General features: G+C 31.7%; 1 protein-coding gene across 1 annotated transcript in view; it reads left to right on the top strand.

Moving 5' to 3' along the window:
• Positions 1-21,150: 21,150 nt before the first annotated feature.
• Positions 21,151-22,596, top strand: part of COCSADRAFT_140222 (uncharacterized protein) — a gene marked incomplete at both ends in the record, with an annotated part of 3,481 nt that continues 2,035 nt past the window's right edge. Inside the window, 3 exons of the mRNA XM_007700708.1 lie at positions 21,151-21,428; positions 21,485-21,719; positions 21,784-22,106. Of these exons, the coding sequence (XP_007698898.1) occupies positions 21,151-21,428; positions 21,485-21,719; positions 21,784-22,106 (836 nt within the window). The remainder of the gene's footprint in view (positions 21,429-21,484; positions 21,720-21,783; positions 22,107-22,596) is intronic.

Here is a 22,596-nt window from a genome sequence, read left to right as displayed (position 1 = left end):
GAGGTGTTAAATATAGGCAAGGCGGCTAGCGATGAGCCGGAAGGCACTGTTTCATGGATCGCAGGTGGATGCTAACAGCAGCCCAACATGATGTCGCAATGGATTGGGGAAGGCGCTAGGGGGATCGGTCACGGGCGCATATAACGATCACGCTACTCAAGACTAGAGCCAGAACCTATTAAAATTACTATCTTAGATTAATATAGCTAAATACCTTATGATATTTTTAACTTAAGATTAATTTTTAATTATTATAATCTAAATTATGAACTGGAAATAATTATAACATATATTATTATATAGGAGCGTTGTACGCTAAATTCTAAATAATGATATGAAAAGATGATAAATAAAAGAAATATGATACTAAAACTTAAAGTTTTAACATAAGTATAACTTGCTAAGCACGAGACCTATTTTTAATCAGGCTAGTGATATAAAAAGCTAAGAAGCTTTAACGTGCGGGATTAGTAAGCTAGGTAGATTAGTAAGCTGGGCACCCCGCTCAACCTAACCTGTTGCTCTGCGTAATTACTCTACAACAGCGTAATAAAATAGAATAAAATTAAGAGATATTATTCTCTATATAGATTTATATAAGATCTAAGTATGCTCTTAAACGTAGTACTTCGTACACGTTAGTGGTGCGCGCTGACGTCGCTTATTAGCTTAGCTCTAGCTAGCCTCTATTACTACTCTTTCTACCTCTGTAGCTATCTACTAACTCTATTAGACTTAGAGTACTCTACTAGAAGTAATATATTAACGCTGCTAACTCTGCTTTTTTCGTTAACGCTAGACTTCTATACGTAGCTTCTTATTCTTCTCTATAAGTATTATTACTAACTATATTACTATTTAATAGTCTTTTATAACTTAGTATAGAAGCTAACTTATTAGACTTTATAATTACAAATAGAGCCGTTCTTAAAGAAGCTTTACCTACTACTAAAGCTAAGCTACTATATATAGTGTTTCTAGCTATATTATAGCGTTATTATCTATAGTTATCTATAGTTATCTATAGTATTCTAGCTATAGTAAGTAACGATAGAACGTAATCTAGATAAGAAGAGATAAGTTCTATCGCCTAAAAGCCTGCCTAGATATTCTACTATATAGTAACCTAATTAAAGTACTGTCGCGCTAAGTGCTTAGGCCACTATTACTACTTTTATTGCAAATTTGAAGTCGCGATAACTTAACTAAAATATGATTTTTTTTTTACTTAGTGTTGCAAAATAATCGCAATCGTCTTAATATTTAGTCTAGTACCTCTTTGTCTCAATTGCTATAGTAAGGCGTTGCGGTATACTATAAAGTAGTTTAGTAACTAGAGTATCTAGTATAGCAGCCTAAGCAACTTTTAAGCTAGCTTTAAAATTATCCTAGTCTTCTTAGGGCTCTCTTATATTATTAAACAAGGGATAGAGCTTATAGAGTTTCTTTTTTAGTGCCTACTAGAGGTGTTTAATAGGGTTAAGGTCTGGGGAGTAGGGAGGCTAAATAGTAACTATAATGTTATAATCTTATAACTAAGTTATATACTTTTAAGTAGTATAGATACGTGCGTTATCCTGCATAAACCACTCGCCTAGCGTGTAATTAGGTAGTAAGCCTTCCTATAACGCTTAGATATATAACTAGATACTATATCTATTACGCTAGGTATTCTCGTCCTGCTATATAATTACTAGTAGGCTGCGCCTAATATCTCTATTTAGAGTAACCTAAATTAATCTCTACACTATAATTGCGGGTTAATAGCTAGTAAAGACTAGCTCTATCATCTCGCGCTTTTATTTCTAGTATAGGAGCCTCTATACCTAAGTTGTATTATAGCTAGAGCCGCGCTTAATAGAGCACTTATTACTAAACTAAAATGTAGTATTAAGCTACCTAGAATTACGCTACTATTACGTAAAATTAAGTCTTAATTAGGCTACTAAGTTATTAAATTTAGGACTACGAGCAGACCTAAACTTATAATAACTTTTAGTAGTGAGCGCTTGTTAAATTATATAGTTAGAGAGGGTAGCTCGCATAGTAGTTATATTAATTAAGCTAGCGGCCTATATAAGCTAGTAGTACTTAATTTTTAGGAACTTTTTAACCTCGCGTAGCAGCCGCCAACTTTGTTAGGTAGCCTATCTAGGTACGCTTTTCGTGGGTATTATTAGCTTTAAATCGCTAGATTACTCGTTAGACTGTACGCTGCGCGCAGCTAAGCGCGTTACTAGTTTCTTACGCTAAATATCTACTCTCCCACTAGGCTAAAATATATATACGCTCAGCTTCTAATAAATTACTATTTAGCATTCTTCTAGCAGTAAGTTGGGCCCTAAAGGGCTTCATTTTAATAGTGTAAAATGATATTAAAGAAGGTGTCTATCTTAGGTTGTTGTGGTGGGGTGGCCCGCGCGTTACTAGCGCGATAGTATTTTTATTCTAGTACTGTATAAATACTATTAGCTAGATCTATATATAGGCTGTAAGGAAGTCTATCTTATTAATATAGTAGACGCCTTAGTAGGTAAGCTCTTTAATCTTACGTGTATACGCGCGCTTAAGTAGCGAGAAGTAGCTTATATTAAGTGGCTAGAGAAGATACGACGTATATAGCGGTATATAGAGAGTAATAATTTTATTCTTAGCGTAGTACTAGTTAAACTCTAGCGTAGTATAGCTACTATAGCTATCTAGAATAAGAAGCTAATAGACTCTAGCTATACGAGCTACTATATACTAATTGAAGTGCTTTACCTACTCTACGCTAAGCTAATTAGTCGTCTCACTATTATCTAAGATACTAATAGCCTAGTCTAGTAGAAGCCTATTATACTAGCTATTCTAGTAGACCTTACTATTGAGAGTATAGCTTAAGTGGAAGTAATATTAGACTTCTAGTATTAAGCTTCTTATTAGTTAGTTTTCGCAGATAGAGAGATAGTATGCGCTAGATAGTAACTTAGGTAAGTATAATATTTATACTATACTTATACTCGTAACTTAAGTTAAATATATTAAGCTATAAGAGCTTAATACCTAATACTATATACTAGAGCTTTATGTAATATGCTGAGTTGCTTAGTAGTGCTAAGATATACTAATTACTAAGTATCTTATAGATTATGTAATGCGCTAGTCTTAAATAAGTATCTCTATTTCTTACTGCGGATTCGCCGTCTTATAAATTACTCGTTAAATAAATGTAATAGCGAAATGTTCTCTATATTCTAAGGCTGATCGTAACATAAGACTATAGGGAGATTATATAAATTAATCTAGCCTAACTTACTTAAGAGGAATACTCTAAGAGCTATCAAAAGCTTAAAGACTTAGAATCTGAAGCTCTATTAATATTTTAACTTAGTCTCGAAGATAGGCTACTACTTTAGACGAAAAAGTACACTAGCCTAGTAGAACTATAGAGTAATCTCGAAACTATATACTCTTAAAAAGGGTTTAGCTCTAATTTCTTAATCTGTAAAGATCAAATCAATACTATACTCACTAGCTACTAAAATAACGTTAAAACCTATCTTTAAAAGCTATTAAGGCTTACTCTAAGCTTAAAAGCTCGCAAAATCGAACTACCTAATTAATTTATTACTGCGCTGATACATAATAATTTAAGTTTAGAATTTAATTATCTTATTATCGCGATCACGCAAGACTTTAGATATAATAAAGAAATTGATCTTAAAATAATATGCAGCTAGATTACTAACGAATCTAGACGTCTTAAATCTATTAAGAATAGCTCTAGTAGCTTAAACAGCTCGATATAAAGGAGCTATATCAAATCTTATCAATCTAATCCATCCTATCAATCTAATTCATCCTATTAATCTATTCTATTCTATTAATTAGATCTATCCCACCAATCCAATTCATCCAATCGATCTAATCATAGATTCGATTAATCTCATCGATCTTATCAATCTAAGGATATAGAAATGTCCTTATTAACTTATAAATCTAATAGAAGCTCGAAGCACTACAGCTACTGCAGAAGAAATAAGTATCTAGTTAATTGATGTAAGCAAAAAAATCTATCTAAGCGCACTAACCAGAGCTCATTTAGATTAGAAGAAGCTCTATCTACGATTATATTAGTAGACTAAGATATCGCTGATATTAACACTACTGAATCCATTAAATTTAACAAATCTGTTGAAACTAGATTCATCCAATCTACTAAATCTGTTAAGTAGATACTAGATAGTAGAGCTAGTGCGTAAATCTATTACGATAGAACTCTATTCTGGAATCTCACTAGTGTATTCAACACCTATATTAAATAGGGTAATACAGGAACACTACCTACTAGTAATAGCTAAAGGAGAAGTACTAATTACGTTTACTAGTACTAGTAGATTAGTAGTGCTAAAAGAAGTTCTCCTTATACTAGACTTTCGTGTTAATCTATTAAGTCTCTATTAAGTAGTCTAAAAAGAAGTAGAATTCTAATTTACTAAGAACTATAGTCTAATTACTCGTTCTAGTAAGATACTAGCTAAGAGATAATACGCTTAAAAGATCGCGATCTTTACTACGATTAGTGATATCTATTAAACTAATTAGATCTATATAGAGATTAATAACTTAGTATACCTAATTAATTAGTTAGATTAGCTAAATCTATCTAATTAATTAAGCCTATTAGATTAGATAAATCTAATATCTAATATATCGAATCTATCTGAATAATTAGATTTATGAGAGCTATTAGAATAGCTTAATTAATCGAAATCTATTAATTAGAATAATCAGATATCTCTACTACACTAACGTTTTAGCTATATTAGAACAATAAGCTTAAATAAGCTTCGTAAAAATCCCGATAGTATTAAATTAAATGCTAAGACTAGTAACTTATTTAGTAATTACGAGATATACTTAAAAAGTAAATTTACTAGTAAAATAAGTAGAGATCTAATCTCAACTCTAGTTAATAATTTTAGCGATCTTATCTACTGCGATCTAGGAGGGCCTATTAAGCTAAAAACAAATAAGAGCTATAGGTACTATATAACCTTTCTTAACTATAACACTAAGTATCTAGTAGTTAATCTTCTTATATCTAGATTAGAGCTTTTAACACTAGTTAAAGCTTTTATTAAACGAGCTAAAGTACAAGATTTAAAGCAGATTAAGCTTATCTAATTAGATAATAACCTAAATACGAAGGATCTACAGAAGCTCTTAAATCGAAAAGATTTTAAACTCTAATTTACCTCTCGATTTAATCTAGAAGGTAAAGGTAGAGCTGAATAAATTAATCAAATACTATTTAATAAGATTAGAGGTCTACTATTCAAATCTAAAATACTAAACAAGCTATAGATAGAAGCCTTACTCTTAGTAGTATATCTATATAATTGTACGTTATATAGTTCTATTAGCTTTTAAATACTATTTAAAGCTAAATATAGATATAAGCTAAATATTAGTAATATTAAAATCTAGGGATCTCTAGCATATCGAAAAGAGCTAAAAGAATTCGTTAGCAAACTTAATCCTTAAGTTCAGCTATACTATCTTACTACCTATCTTAGTAGTAATCTATATTAACTAATTAATCTAAAATGAAATAAGATTGTAACTGCGAGAGATATAAGAATACTTAAATGAGTATTTAATAATTAAGCTCATGATTACGAATCGCAACTCGAAATTAATCGAGAAACCAATTAAGAAACCAATTAAGATCTCTATCTAAAGAGAGATTAGATAAAGACGTTAAAAATTAACTAATCTATTAATTAATGTACTAAATTATAGAGAATAGTTAGAAAGAATCTATTCGTTCTAATTAAGAACAGAGCTAGAACAGCCATATTAGCTCTATCTACTAAAGTTTCTACAGAGGATATTATTCTAGAGGAGATCGATTTACCTCTAAGAATATTACTAATCTAAAAAACTACGCTTAAGTCCTTAAACACGCTAATAAGAATTAATATCTATTAGTAATATAGAAAGAGCTAGATTAACTATAGAAGAATAACACTTAGACGCTCGTGCTAAGGCCTACTAGCTATCTAGTTCTTAAAGGTTGTTAGATACTTAACTAAAAATACTAATAAAATAACGACTATATCTTTAAAGCTCGTTAGGTAGTAAAAGGATTTTAATAAGAATTTAGCGTTAACTATTAAGAAACGTTCGCTAATACTACTAGGCCTAATCTTATTAGATTGCTACTAGCGATAGCTACAGCCTAAGACTAGATTATTTAAAGCTAGGATATTAAATAAGCTTTCCTACATGCTCTTATTAATACTACGATATTTATTAAGTAACTAGAAGGATTTTCAGATCTACGATACCCTTAGTACGTCTGCCTACTGAATAAGGCACTAGACGGATTAAAATAAGCTAGTAGATAATAGTAGAAACTACTAGCAAGCCTACTAGGCTAACTAGGATTTTAATCTCTATCTATTAATATAGCTATATATATTAATTACGATTAGAAGATTTTAATCGCTACTTACGTGGACGATCTACTTATATTTAGAGAAAATACGTAAAAGATTAAGAATCTATTTTACAATGTATTAGATATATTAGATCTAGAGATTAAAGATCTTGGTAATGTATCTAAGTTTCTTAGTATCTAAATTATTAGATTAGATCGATTGATCTATATTACCTAATAGAGCTATCTTCAAAGACTACTTATCCGTTTTAATAAAGAGAACGTTAAACTAAGGTAAATACCTCTTTAGTATAGTGTAAAGCTTAGCAAAAACGATTAGACAGCGACAGTAAAAGATAAGAATCTATTTAATAATAAATTAGCTCTCTAATCTACCTATCTAGTTTTACTTAGCTAAATATTACTTACGTAGTTAATCTTCTATCTAGATTTATAGCTAATCTAAGTCTAGAGTATTTTAGCAGTCTTGATTATCTCTGGGAATATCTATCTTAATTAAAGTAGATTAGACTACTCTATTAACTTAATGCTAGCTTCTAAGCTAGATCTATTAAGTGAGATTAATCTATATTAGTTAGATTAGAGTAGATTAAACTAATTGGATCTACGGATGCAGATTAGGGAGGCGATCTTAATAGTCGAAGATCTACGACAGGATATATATTTTTACTTTAACTAAATAAGAACTACTATAGGATTTTATAGCTATTAAAGCTATAACTAATAGTGGCTCTATTAAGCGTAGAAGCCGAATTTATAGTATATTGCGAATCAACTAAATAGAGTATCTATCTAATCTAATTTATTAAAGAGATTAAACAACTATTTAATATACTATTAGATAGAACTATTATAATATACTCTAACAGCTAGAGTGCGATCTAGCTATCTAAAAATCCTACCTACCACGCTAGAACTAAATATATTAATATTTAATACTACTTCGTGCGTAAGAAAACAGAGGCTAAACAGATCTAGCTAAAATATTAAAATACTAGCTGCTTACTAGCTAATTATCTTACGAAGGTAATAAACGCTGAGAAGATTTGAGATTTTCTAGCATAAGCAATTCTAATAGATATCTTAGATCTTAGCTGCCTAGCTTAAAGAGGCGTATTAGAGATAAAAGCTAATCAGCTAATCTCTAACATAATCCGGGTGCTTAGTACTATACTCGGATTCTTTAGTTAACTAGTCTCTTTATAATTCATCTATCTATTACGTCTATATCTACGTAATCTACTACTCGATAGATTCTTCTAGAATCTAGTACAGCTAATATATATAGTAATAGAATAGCTAGTAGATAGAAACTAGAGCAGATTGCATAGAGCAGACTACTAGTGTAGATAATAAGATAAGATCGGATTAATCTAATTCTCCAATCTCTCTCCCCTAGCATTATTTCTATTTTTATCTTAAAACCTATTGATTCGCTACCTCTAAGTCTATCGCTAGATAAGTAGATGACTCTACCTCTAAGCTAGCTATATAATAAGTAGCACCCTCCTTATTCTAATAGAAACGACTAGCTAATATAGTTTGCCTAGCTCCGTTCTTATGCCTAAGATAAGAGTATTTAGCACTTAATTAATGTAGATCTTCCTACTATTCCTCTAATCTAGGACTAGGAACTAGTTTACCTTAAGATTCTAATTAAGCTATCGCCTATACCAGTTTTACGCTTAGAACTATCTAATAAGAAAATTAAAGAATACTAATAAGTAACCCTTTAATACAAAGCAAAGATAAGAGTATATAAGCTAGCTACTACTCACTATTTAGAAGATATTAATTAATATAAGGTCTAATCCGCAAAGTAGAATCGTAATATTACTTATCTTAGTAATATATAAGAGTAGATTTCTAAGACTATATCTTAGGATTATCTCTCTATAGTTATACTTAAGCTCCTTAATACTAAATCTTTAACCTCTTAGGCTATTATTTAAGAACTAAAAAGCGATCTAGTACTAATAGATTAGACTAACACGGACTAGGTTAGAGAGTAGTATTATACGTACTTTAATAAAGCTAAGTATAGCTAGGTTAGCTCTAAACGCTAGTGTAATAAATTGAAACTCCTATTTAGTAAGGCTTAGGCTTTTAACGTACTAGATATTAAGACTTAGTTTACTCTTACTAACTTTCTTAATACGTTAGCACTACGTATCGCACTAAAATTTACTAGGAGTATCTACTTACTTATAGCTTAAGACTATACTAGAGAAAGACTAGAGATAATAATAGAAGAGCTAGCGCAGTCGTTTACTATTTTACTCTAATGTAATATAGCTATAGTAGTAAAGAGTAAAGAATATAGAATATTTATATTAATCTAAAATATAGGGTTATAGCCTAGGCTAAAACTAGCTAAAGAAACGTTTATGTGCCTATATAAACTATAAGGATTATACTTATAGTATCTACTAATCTATAGAAGGTTAGAAATAGCGCTAACTAAATTAACTAAAGATAGACTACTACTAATTATACACTCTAATATAGATTAAAAGAAGATATATAAAGGATTAATAAGCTAAAGTAGGCTACTCTACTTAACTATCTTAGGTAGAATAGCTAGAAGATAGTCGCAGCTATAGTTACAACTTTTAATTATAAGAAGTAAAGTAGATACTCTAAATACTTTATTACTATAGTACTAATTAATCTAGTACTATTCTAGAAGAAGGAAGAAATACTCTTAAGAATTTATAGTACTAAACTATATAAACTCTACCCTCTCTTAATGAGTATAATTCTAGATAGTAGAGGGGCAGTTTACGTAGTTAATAATAAAAGCTTATTTCTTCTAGGTACCTTTAAGCTAATTATAGAACATAAGATAGTTAACGTAGGAATAGAATCTCTTACTATTAGATAAATAGAGGATTACTTAATTAAGAACTTTGTTAATAGCGATCGTGGACTAAAGACTAACGATCTATTACTTAAGAACTTTAAGCTAGTTAATTATTTCTATATTAATATTATATATTAAGAGGATATCTTAATGCGGTAGGAGTATAGTATTACTCTCTAGACGGTACTCTAAGATATGAATTACTAAAGAATAATGTAGTTATAGCTACGCTAATTAAGTATTATAACCTAACTTTTATTAAATATGATAAGATTAATAATTACTCTTCTATATTAATAACTATAAATACTATTAAAAGATTAGTCTAACTAAGTCTAAGAATAGATAAGGAGAAGCTATAGTACTAAAGGTTAAGTTATCTAGATTAGTGTGTACTTTGCGTATTAGGCTATACTACGTATAATATTAAGATTATTAGTATATAGAGAATTAAATATAAGAACTATATAAGAGCGTATACTATATAGGTAATTTTAAGGCGACCGCGCGAGAGATTACCTTAACTATTCTTCTATATATTATAGAATCTATTTAATATACCTACTAGAAGAATATACGAAGAATAGGCGATAATTATAAAGAAAGACTTCTTAGGTAAGCTATATAATAATAATATATAGTTAAAGATAGTAAGCGAAATTATAAGAGTAATTAAGAAGTTTATCGTAACTATTAAATAGAAATAGAGTATTAGAATTATTAAGATCTACTAAGATAATAACACTATAATACTTCCCTAGAGAGAGAAATTAAGATATTAAGAATAGGCGGAGGAAAAGAGTATTATAATTAAAAGTCTACTACTATATATCTATAAGCTAAATAGATTAGCGGAGACAATAGGCTAAAAGCTAATCACGAAAGTAATTAAGATGCGCACTAGCGTAAACCTCTCTAAAATGTTATAGCTAGAAGTAATAAATACTACAGCGTATCTCTATAGTATAAGCCTAATAGAAATCTACTCCTTTAGATTACATAATAAAGTACTAGACCTATAGTTTAGGAAAAGCTTTTAGAAGTATAGTATGTTATAAATTTAATCTATAATAGCTAACCTCCGCCTAGACTAAAGTAAAATTTTTACCTATAGCTATTACGTATATCTACTAGATTAGAAGCGCATAGTAGGGCGAGATGAGAGAGCGTTTAAAGTTAACCTAAGAGCCTATATTAGATACTTAGTTAGATATATCGCATCTAATATATACTAAGTATAGATACTAATACTTAATTAGATAATTATAACGCGTAACGTGATCTTTAATAAGAGACTATTTTATAAGAGTAAGAAAGATTAAGAAATATCTAAAGGTAAAGTAGTAAAGATTATTAATATATTATATAATAGTAAGTTAAAGAATCTTAGGCTAAAGATAGATATCTTACTACTTGTTAAGAAAAGAGAAGTAGTAGAAGAAGATATAATTACTAATAAAGAAATTAGTAATAAGCTATTAGATAATTATAAAATAGAGACTTACTAGTCTAGTAATTATAATTATAAATTAGCAGAATCTATATAGAGTGTAAGCGTAGCTAGTAAATACTAAGAAATTCGCGCGGATTAGAAATCTATTTCTATACTTTCTACTTTAAAGTACACCTTAGTACTAGAAATATAAAAGGGAAAAGGCCCTAATAACTATAAGAAAGTACACTTACTTAAGAGAGCTAGATTATTATAGCTTATAGTACGTCCTTAATAAGGGCGACTACTAAGAGGTTAAGAGTAGGAGCGCTCTTTTTAGCTAAATAATCGCGCTAGTCGCGTAATCTCTAACGCGCTTAGTAAGTCTAATAGAAGAAACCTACCTATATAATAACGTTAAAGAATTAGGAAAGAAGTGCTAAAGATTAATAGCCCTCTAAATAGATATCCGCTAGTACGGCGTAAATATAAAGACTGCGATCTTAATAATTAACTAAGAGATAGAATATCTAGAGGTGTATATATATTATTTACTAGACTGAAGGAATTAGAAGATATATAGAATAATTTCTATCATACCTTTATTCTAGAAGTAGTACGTAAATAGAATAAGTAGTAGTACTATAAAATACTAAGCGTAGTAGTTATAGTAGCAGCGCTTAAAAAAGTAATACTATAACGTATTCCACCACTGAGACGGCCACCCCACTAAGCCGGCCACTTTTTCGTAGCATTGCGAACTTTATATATAAAAACTTAAATTACTCTACACTAGCTATAGATACTTTATACGACTTACTTATATCTAAAAGAGAATCTTCTTCTATATCTTTCTAGCACGTACGAGAGTTATAGCCTGTCCTCCTATACGTTCTATAGTGCCGTTGCCCTAGTAGGGTCCTTTCTTAACTACTCCCACCCCGTGCCTTCTTTAATATCGTACGACTAGTAGAATTACTTTTAGCTACCTGCGATGCTCCTGCACTAAACTCTAGTATCCTACCTATCTAAATTCGCTTTTTTTTGCGCCCCCGGCGCTTTATTACTACTACGAATTACTCTTTAAGCTCTCGTACGCGGGCCTTTCTAAGTATATTCTTATATAGCATCTCCTCAGCCCCTTTAATAAGCTTTAAAAAGCTTTCTTATATAGTGATTAGCGACTATATAAAAGAATCTCTTATAAGCTTTAACTGTGATCTAAATTCGTGCGAATTACTTAGTGTTCTTAACGTCTAGGGTATTTCTAGCTAGTCTTGCTATAGTAGGGTATAAAGACGTATATTAAGACGATTAATAACTCTCTGCGCGTCGATAGAGACTATTCCTGCTGCCTTAAAGGCCTTCTTATAGTTATTAGACGTAAACACGTTAAAAAACGCGTCTTAAAAGGCTAGAAGAAAGCGCTCCTTATTAATATACTAGACGTAGTAGCGTGCTAAGTCTTATACGCGTTAAGAGTACTTCTACTTAAGAGGCGAAAAGTAGATAACGTTAAGTAGCTGAAGTATATACGACGAAGAAGTAGGTATATAGAGGGTAAAGATTCTTTATACGAGGTAGTAATCCTTAAATTCTTAGTTAAGGTAGCTCTTATAGCTATTAAGGATAAGTAGTCTGTATAACTCTACCTAACGCGTCTTTTTATACTTATTAAAGTACTTTAACTACGCTAGACTAAGCTTATTATTTATCTAGCCGTTCTCTAATACTAAGAGCTTCTAATCGTATAGTATATCTGCTTCTTCGTACTAAGCAGAGATATAGATACGTCCTTTATAGATAATAAATAGCGGAGTAGCGTATCCCGCAGTATAGATACTCTAAATAATAGTAACCTACTTATAATTGCTTAGCTAAGTAAGAGTAGGTCTCGTACGACGCTCTGCGCCTATAACTACCTTTATTAAGCTAATTACGCCCATCTAAAAGCTAGTTTTATTAAAGTTATAGATATCGTCTAAATAAACCCTATACTTCTTAATCGTCTCTTATACGAGCTTAAACTACGCATTAATTATCTCTAAATTCTCTTACTAAATTCTCTAACGATCCTTTACTTAATTAAAGGCTGTTCTAAGCCCATCCATACGCGAGACGAACCGCTCTAGCTAGTTCTTACCTAAAGGCTAGCCACCTTATACGCGTAGTAGTTTCTCTACTATATCTACTAGTTTATATAGATAGGAGGCAAATTCTTATAAGTCTAGGTTAAGAATATATTATACAACAGTTTACTCTTTAGACTCAGTTAGCTTCTAGCAATTTAACTGCGCTATAGGTTAAAAGGTAATTTTCTTTAGCTAATTAGAAAGGCGTTAATGCTATACGTTGTAGGCTGCTATAGCGCGTTAAATACTCTTCAACTAGCCTATACGATAGGCTTAAATCGTAAGAGTAATCCTACCTTCTTACTAAGTTAATATCGCGTTCTATTATTAAGACATTGTCTTTCGTACGTGAAGTTCGCAATGCTAAGAAAAAGTAGCCAGCTCAGTGGGGTGGCCGTCTCAGTGGTAGAATACGTTACGTATTAAAGAATTATTTATATAGAGATAATCTTACTAACTCTCTAAATACGTAGAAGTAGATAATACTATATCTACTTAAAACCTTATTCTATAAAGTAGCGTAAAAAGAGGTTAAGACTCTAAATGATAAAGAGACCTAGACTAAGATTAATAGACTTAAAGTAATAGATTAGGCTTATTACCTACTTCCGCTAAAGTAGGTATAAACCTATAAGTTTAATTAAGATAGATATTTCTTAAAATATAAGGTAAGAAATATTATAAGAGGTAATCTCTAGAAGAAAGGCTTACTTAAATTAACTTACGCAGCGATATCAGCTATAAGGTCTTTTCGCGTAGTAATAGCTATAGGCGTAGAGTTTAACTCAAAGATTAGATAATATAATATTATAGGAGTATTTCTAAATATAAGAATTATAATAGTAAATCTAGTAATCTATGAGATACTAGATAGATTTAAGAAGAAGAGAACATACGTCTAACTTAATCGCGTATTATATAGGCTAAGAGACTTCTTACTTCTTTAATATAAAGAGCTCGTAAGATTACTATAAGAATTAGGGCTATAAGCCTTAAAGAAAAAGCTATATCTCTTCTTTAATTAGAACTAAAAAGTATAGGTATTATTTTATATTAATAATACTTGTTATGAGTTAGCCCTAAACAGGAAACTATAAGGAACTAAAAGTTATTGTATTGCTTAAGCTATTGAAAAGGGGCTTAGGTATAGTCACTATTTATAATATCCTGCCCTAGCCCTGCTTACTGCTAGCCTAAAGGGTAGGCATAGCCTACTCTATAATAATACTCTTATTTTATATTATAAAGATAATAAGAAAAGAGCTATATAGATATAGAATTTGTTAGAGATATAAGCTAATCAGCTAATCTCTGACATAATCCGGGTGCTCGGCACTATACTCGGATTCTTCAGTCAACCAATCCCTATACAATTCATCTATCTATTACGTCTATAGCTACGTAATCTACTACTAGATAGATTCTTCTAGAATCTAGTACAGCAAATATATATAGTAGTAGAATAGCTAGTAGATAGAAACCAGAGCAGATTACAAGAACAGATCAGACTACTAGATCAGATCAATCCAATCCTTATCTCTCTCCCCTAGCATTTCTCTCTTTTCATCCTAGAACCTATCGATTCGCTACCTCTGAGTCTATCGCTAGACAAGTAGACTACTATACCTCTGAGCTAGCTATAGAACAAGTAGCACCCTCCTTATTTCAACAGAATTGTATTATATTAAACTATAAGATATAGAATTAAGGGCTGGTAGAGTAGTTGTTAGAGGAGCGCGTAATAAGAAACCGCATTAATTAAACAATTATACTAGTCTATAACATATATATTAATAAAATTGCGAAGAGGTTTAGTATAGATAGTGAGATATTTCTACTAACCTTACTACTATTAGAGAAGCTAGTTAAGAACAAAGGCGAGGCAATAAAGTAATAGATTAAAGCATATTAAGAAAGAGTTAGTTTAGTATTATATACCATAATTATACTTAGGCTAGATATTATATTCGCTATATTAAAGTTATTATACTTCTTAACTAACCTAAGTAATTAGTATATTAAGGTAGTTAAGCGGGTTATTATTTACTTATAATAGATATGTTACGACGCGATCTAGTATAAAGATTTTAATAGTCTAGACCTAATTATCTATAGTAATATATTATTTATAGATAATCTAGAGACGCACTACTTATCGTATAGATATATTGTAATATTATATAGTAAAGCGATATTTTAGAAGGCCGCTAAGTAAAACATAGTTACTACGTTAACTACTAAGGTAGAACTTCTTACGCTAAAATACGTATCTAAAAAAATAAGAGCGATTAAAAGATTTTTAAAAGAAATACTAATTAATCTAAGAGAGCTCTAAACTATATAGTGCGATAATTAATAGATAATTAGGTTAGTAATTAAAAAAAATAAGCGTTTTACTACTAGGCTCTAATATATAGATATCTAGAATATATAGTTAAGATAGAAATATATAAAAGAATTATTCTAAGTATAATACCTAGAAATAAATAGTATACCTATCGATAGATTAACTAATTTACTAACTTATTAATAATTAATAAGTTTAAGAAGCTACTTAATCTCTAAAATACTAGTAAAATAATTACTAACCTAGAGAAAATATTATTAAGAGACTAAAGGGCTAGTAACTATAAGTATATAAGAGTAAAAGGCGAGTACTTATAATATCTATCTCTTTTATTATATCTAAACTCTAAATAAAAATAACCTATTATCAACTACTACTAGGTTAAAAGAGAATGAAGAATTAGATATCCTTATCTAAGAGAGCTAAAGGAGAAAACTAACGCGTAAACTCGCGAGTAGCTATATTAGCTAACCTCTTCTACTTCTCTATATCTCTCTTAAGCTTATTAATTTAAGTACGTAAAAGCTTTACGCGTAACTAATAAGCTAAGATAAAGTCCTAATAATTCTTAGTAGTAAATAATCTATCCTTAATCTTCTTCTTAAGGCTCTTCTTAAGACTATATTTAGTAGTACGCTTAATAAAGAACTCTATAGAGCTCTAAGTAGATAGCTAATTATAAGAAGCTACATACATTAAGTGACTAAAGAATAGAGAAGTAATTAGCCTTACTATAAAGAGTAGAACATTCTATAACGGGGATAAGACGCTAGTATTACTAAAAGGCAATAGCACTCTATAATAATATAGAAGAGAAGCAGCTAAATACGTAGAAAGAATATACTAATTACTATACCTCTAAGTCTAAGATAGAGTCTTATATATAGGCGAATTAGATTTATAGTAATAATACAACCTATAACTTAACTTATATTAATAAGTAGACTTATAACTAGACTAAGAAATACTTGAATAAGAAGCTAAAAAAGTATACTTATCTAAGTACTCTTAATAGTACTTACTTAGCATCTAATACATAGATAATTAGTAAGGTTTCTTAGTATAAATTAGAGAAGAGAGAGAATAGTAAAATAAGATATAGGGGCGTAATAGCTTAAGAGTAAGAGAGTATACGCTCTCTTTAAAGGGATCGTTATTAGAGTAGCTTAATTAGCCTTTCTTATAGTTAATCATCTTACTAATTAAAGTAATGTGCTTATTATAGAAATTATTAATCTAAATAGTTAATATTAGTATAGATTAGTAATTTATAAAGAGAGACTAACTTATATTACCTCTTATAAGCGCTTTCTAACTCTAATAGATTATATTTAGTAACATAAGACACTACTTAGTAGAATAACTTATATACAGGGGGGTGACAAAAAAAAAACGTAGTTAAAAAAGTAATAGTTTTTAAAAGATGATAACTCAGCTTATAGAGCACCTATACTTAAACGGGTTAGTCCATTGAAAACTAGATATTAAGTAGTTTATAATGACTATATTACGTAATGCTTAGGAAGCTTATTCCTGGCTACAAAACATGCTAAAGTTCGAGAACTAATTTTTCTAGATTCTAACTAAATATTTCGCGCTGCTATTTTTAGATCTTATATACTAACAAGTGCTATATATAGTTAGATTAGTAAGATATATAATATATATTAAGATAGAGACATATTATCTATCAATTTTTTGTGATATAGAAATACTTTGTTTTAAAACAAGATTTTTTCTATTATCTTCTAGCTACTAACTAATACTTTGTATACCAGCCTCGTGCTTCTACTACTCTAGTATATCGGTTTTCTATAGATAAGATACAATTATCTATATCTCTTTGTGGAATATTAGCCCACTCTTGTTTAATTACGCTAATAAAAGTATTTATACTCTCATCTGTAGAGCCATCGCCAAGAGACCTACTAGGTAGCTTAGTAAGCCGGTCCTTAAGTAAGCTCCATACGTTTTCTATTGGGTTAAGATCTGGGCTATATGGCGGATGCTTAAAAAGTCTAATATGGTTACGCTGAAACCACTCTAGAACGTTCTTAGCTATATGGATCTTAGCGTTATCTTGCTGAAAACTCTAGCCTAAATAGTTTCAAATTAGCTCTATAATTTAACATACTTAGGTAGAAATGTATTATTAAATATTAAAAGAAAAATACAAATATATATTTAAAATATATATATTAAACTTATCTCTCTTTATTTTTAGTTTTATATAGGGTATTAGACACCGCCTAATATAGTGGTGAGAGCGATGAGAAATAGTAGATTTTAGTGTTTTTATTACTACTATATCTAATCTTCTACCTATCTAAATTGCGGCCCAAACTTGGATAGTTATATTATGACCTAGAACTTAATTAGTAAGCTAGATATAGATAAGATATATATATAATAATTATATATATCTAGTAGATATATATTATATATATAGGAGTTTTTAAAACGTACTAGTAGTTTTACTAGAAACTAGAGTTCTTCTACCTTTGGAATTACCGCGTTTTCTAGTATATTCTGAGCGAGATCCGTGCCTACGCTTAACTCCACACTCGTCTGAGAATATAATCTTTTTAAAATCAATATTAGAAAGCTCTTTTAGCTGTCTCTTAGCGTAGGCTAGTCTTTCTCTAGCTCTAGACGCGTTTAACGTTAATTTTTTAGAGTAGATATTTACTATTTAGCCTTCTACATTAAGAACTCTTTAAAGAGTTCTAGTAGAAACTTCTAGATTATTCTCGCGAATTAATCTAGAATTTGTCTTCTTTGGGCTCTTAGTTATATCCCTATTAATAGCTCTTCTAGTCCTAGTAGAAAGCTTTGAAACCCGGCCTCTACTAGCTCTTTCTTGCTTAGTAATGTTTTTCTTTTTTTTATTAATACGATAAATAGCGTCGTAGATAGATCTTAGAGGCTTCTAAAAGTAGATAGAAATGTTTTTAATAGCTATATTGGCGTTAATAAGCCGATCAACTTCAGCTTTAAATTTAGAAAGTTTTAGATCTATCTAGAGGAAATAAAGATCTAAGAGACTAAGGATTAAAAGAGTGATATATATATGATATTCTGACTAATTGCTGACTAATATACCGCTTATGTAAGTATAGGCTAAGTACTAGATGTATTAAGAATCTATTATATATATAAGCTAGAGTAGCTAAGACTATTATCACGTGATCTATATATCTACTACTACTATATATATAACTATTAGCTATATAGCTCTATCTACTATAGAGTTCTAAAAGTTCAAAATCTTTTAGAATTTTTCTAAGTATTTAAGTTATTATAGATCTACCTAATGCTGCAGTAGAATGTCACGTGACACCTATGTAAAAGACTAGAAGATCTTAGCTTTATAACGCACTAACTTTTATATCTATAGCCACTATAGCTGCTGAGTAATTATCTTTTCAAAAATAATAACTTTTTTTACTACGTTTTTTTTTTGTCACCCTACTGTAATATAGAAACGATTAACTAGCTTAACGTTCTTAAGTAACAGATCCTCAGTCTTTAGTCCGCGATCGCTATTAAAGAAGTTCTTAATTAAGCAATCCCCTATTCCTCTAATAGTAAGGGATTCTATTCCTACGTTAACTATCTTAAGTTCCGTTATTAGCTTAAAGGTACCTAGAATAAATAAGCTTTTGTTATTAACCACGTAAACTGCCTCTCTACTATCAAGGATCGTGCTCGTTAAAAGAGGGTAGAGTTCGTATAGCATAGTACTATAGATCCCTAAGAGCATTTCTTCCTTCTTCTAGAATAGTACTAGATTAATTAGTACTATAGTAATAAAGTATTTAGAGTATCCTCTTTACTTCTTATAATTAAAGATCGTAACTATAGCTATAACTATCTTCTAGCTATTCTACTTAAGATAGTTAAGTAGCGTAGCCTACTCTAGCTTATTAATCCTTTTATATATCTTCTTCTAATCCATATTAGAGAGTATAATTAGCGGTAGTCTAACTTTAGTTAATCCAGTTAGCGCTGTCTCTAACCTTCTACAGATTAGTAGGTTCTATAAGTACGATCCTCGTAGTTTGCATAGGCACGTAAACGTTTCTTTAGCTAGTTTCAGCCTAGGCTATAACCCTACATTTTAAATTAATATAAATATTCTATATTCTTTACTCTTTACTACTATAGCTATATTACGTTAGAGTAGAATAGTAAACGACTACGCTAGCTCTTCTATTATTATCTCCAGTCTTCCTCTAGTATAGTCTTAAGCTATTAGTAGGTAGGTACTCCTAGTAAATTCTAGTGCAATATATAGTACTAACGTATTAAGAAAGTTAGTAAGAGTAAGCTAACTCTTAACGTCCAGTATATTAAAAGCCTAAGCCTTTCTATATAGAAGTTTCTATTCGTTAAACTAGCGTTTAGGACTAACCTAGCCATACTTAGCTTTATTAAGATACGTACGATACTACTCCCTAACCCAGTCCGTGTTAGCCTAATCTATTAGTACTAGATCGCTTTTTAGTTCTCAAATAATAGCCTAAGAGGTTAAAGATCTAGTATTAAGAAGCTTAAGTATAACTACAGAGAGATAATCCTAGGATATAGTCTTAGAAATCCACTCTCCTATATTACTAAGACAAGCAACATCGCGATTCCACTTTACGGATTAGACCTTATATTAATTAATATCTTCTAAATAGTTAGTAGTAGCTAGCTTATATGCTCTCAACTTTACTTCGTATTAAAGGGTTACTTATTAGTGTTCTTTAATTTCCTTATCAGATGGTTCTAAGCGTAAAACCAGTACAGGCGATAGCTTAATTAAAATCTTAGGGTAAACTAGTTCACAGTCCTAGATTAGAGGAACAGTAGAAAGATCTAGATTAATTAAGTGCCAGATACTCTTATCTTAGGCATAAGAATAGAGCTAGGTAAACTATATTAGCTAGTCGTTTCTAGTTTTTAAAAGGATTATAGTTACAACGATCTAATTGTCGTAATCTATAGTAATAGATAATTTAAAGAGGGTCGATTAACGATAGAGTAATTAATTTTTTATTCAAAGTCTTAGCAGTATAAAATGCGCAGGGAGAATCATACCACGATCTTATAGCGCCGGGCTCATAACTATTAAAGGCTAGAGAACTTTAAACAAATAGAATATATCAAGAATAATAGACTGATTAATCTACTAATCTAAATTAGTAGATTGGTCAGACTATATACTTATTTAACTAAGTCTAACTCTATTTAGTAATCTATCTCAGTCTTCATCTAATCTACCATTCCTCCATCTAATAAGATTAGATAGATCAAAGGATCGGACGGATTATGTAATCTAGGTCAGGTTAGTCACCGACCAACCGACCTATTAGTTCTACAACACTATCTTATTTAACTTTAAATTAAATAGTTAATATAGATTACTATCTTAAACAATCTAACGGCAATTTCGCTGCTGATTTGGGTAGCTTGTGACGCCGTTTATGGATGCTAACTTGCCACAAAACCCCCCTAATCGTGTGGGCAGTGGCCCGAGTGGAAACCTCTCCGGCTTTCCTACCTTAGCTAGCGTAAGCGTTAAATAAGTGCAAGGGCTAATTTATTCTCTCGTTAGGCATGCTGCAGCATGCCTGTGACCTGACTCAATTTTTTAAACACTATAAGTGAATGTTAACCGAATTCAAGATCGGACTGCTGATGGAGTACTAAAGGCCCTCTCCTCCCCGTCTGCAGCAATACAAACCAGGCCTTCTTTTCATTTTCTTGTTTCCTTTGCAGCCTGCATTCTCCTTCAAACTCAAAGTCTCGTTGTGTTACTCTTGTTTCCCTTCACACTTGGCCTCAGACACCCAACTATAGGCGCATGCTCTGCTTCTATTAGCTCCGCGTGTACTTGCTTTGCCTCTCTCTCACGCTTCTTTTTTGCATATGTTGTGCGACATGCCACAATACTCATCCGTTAAAAATTTCTCCAACAGCAGCGATTACTCTGCGTCTGACACAGACCATAGTGTAGAGCTGGATACGGATCTGACAGACATAGACGAATTTGCCGACAAAAACGAAAAGAATGAAGCATGGGTCTTCCCCAACGACGATCATCCGCCTGAATACTACCTTCAACAACTGGAGAATTTCAACGAACAAGAATACATCAAAGAAGACTATAAGGAAAGCAGTACTCGCTTGCTCAATCGTATGGAAGATCAGTGGAACCAGTAGGTCTCCTATCTCCTTGGAGCTTGCGTTAGATCCATGGACTGACCCAGCATAGGTGCTGGACGTACCTCAAGAAAGACTATTATCGTGCTTACGCAACCGTATCGGTTAGGACTTTATACACATTCTTTGACTGGCTACTTAGCCAGCGCCAGGGCAAAGGTGGGAGGAAACGCCGAGGAACCAAATTCTCTAGCTCCCTAGGAACGTACTGGAAGGTTTTCCGGCTTGTGTATGAAAGAGCAACTGGTGTGAAACTAGACGGAAAGATGAATCGGAGCATGCATAAGGTACATTGACCTGGCTTTCTAACTAAAGTCTCACGTGAGCATATATATCTAACATAACTAACAGGTACTAAGGAAGCTGGCGAAGAAACACGATCTAAAGAAGATCGGTCGAGATAAAGCCTGCATGTATGTCGAGGATCTGGCTCAAGTTCTGCAAACGAATCTAGTAACAACCGAAAAGAGATATCCTCACGGTCGCTATAGGATACAAGCCCAGCTCTATCTACAACTTGGTGGGTTTACAGCGAACCGGCCCCAGGCTCTCCTCAGTCTCTGTTATCGCCATATACAAGTTACACTTCTACGTGATCCTGAGGGTGGCCCTCATCGAGTACTGCTGGAGTTCACTTTTGAATTTACAAAGGAGTTTCTTGGTATCAAAGACCTGTACGTGATCATTGTGTACAAGAAAATCATGCGCTGACTTTTCCTTAAGGAACACCTTCCCCCTTCCTGAGATTATGTTCGATCAGACGCTCCTCTTCAGTCCTCACGTCTTCCTCCTCGGCCTGCTCTTCCGCGATCGGGCGTTTGCAGCCTATAATCTAACCTCGCCAGAGGAATTGAGCAGACTCAAGATTCCGCCAGGCCGCAATGAGCTCCCATTACGCCTGAATCGGACGTTGGACAATGTTCCCGTGTTTCGGAAAGCGGTGCAGACTCTGAATGGTTGGGATATCTCCCCTACCGAACCTCTCCCCTACTCCACCCTACTTCCATGGATCCGGACTTTGGGTGAGATCACGGGATTTGCTCAAGTCACCCGTCCTTATTCGCTGAGATACGCCGGAGGGAAGGCGTTCAACGAAAACGGTAAGTCTATCTATTCAGTCTAAGTTGCATAATGCAGGATGTAGTCTAACGCACCGGGTAGGTA

Source organism: Bipolaris sorokiniana (assembly GCF_000338995.1).
Source record: "Bipolaris sorokiniana ND90Pr unplaced genomic scaffold COCSAscaffold_5, whole genome shotgun sequence".
Lineage (NCBI taxonomy): Eukaryota > Fungi > Ascomycota > Dothideomycetes > Pleosporales > Pleosporaceae > Bipolaris > Bipolaris sorokiniana.
Note: the sequence above shows the minus strand (reverse complement) of the source record. Positions and strands in the feature narration are given on the sequence as shown.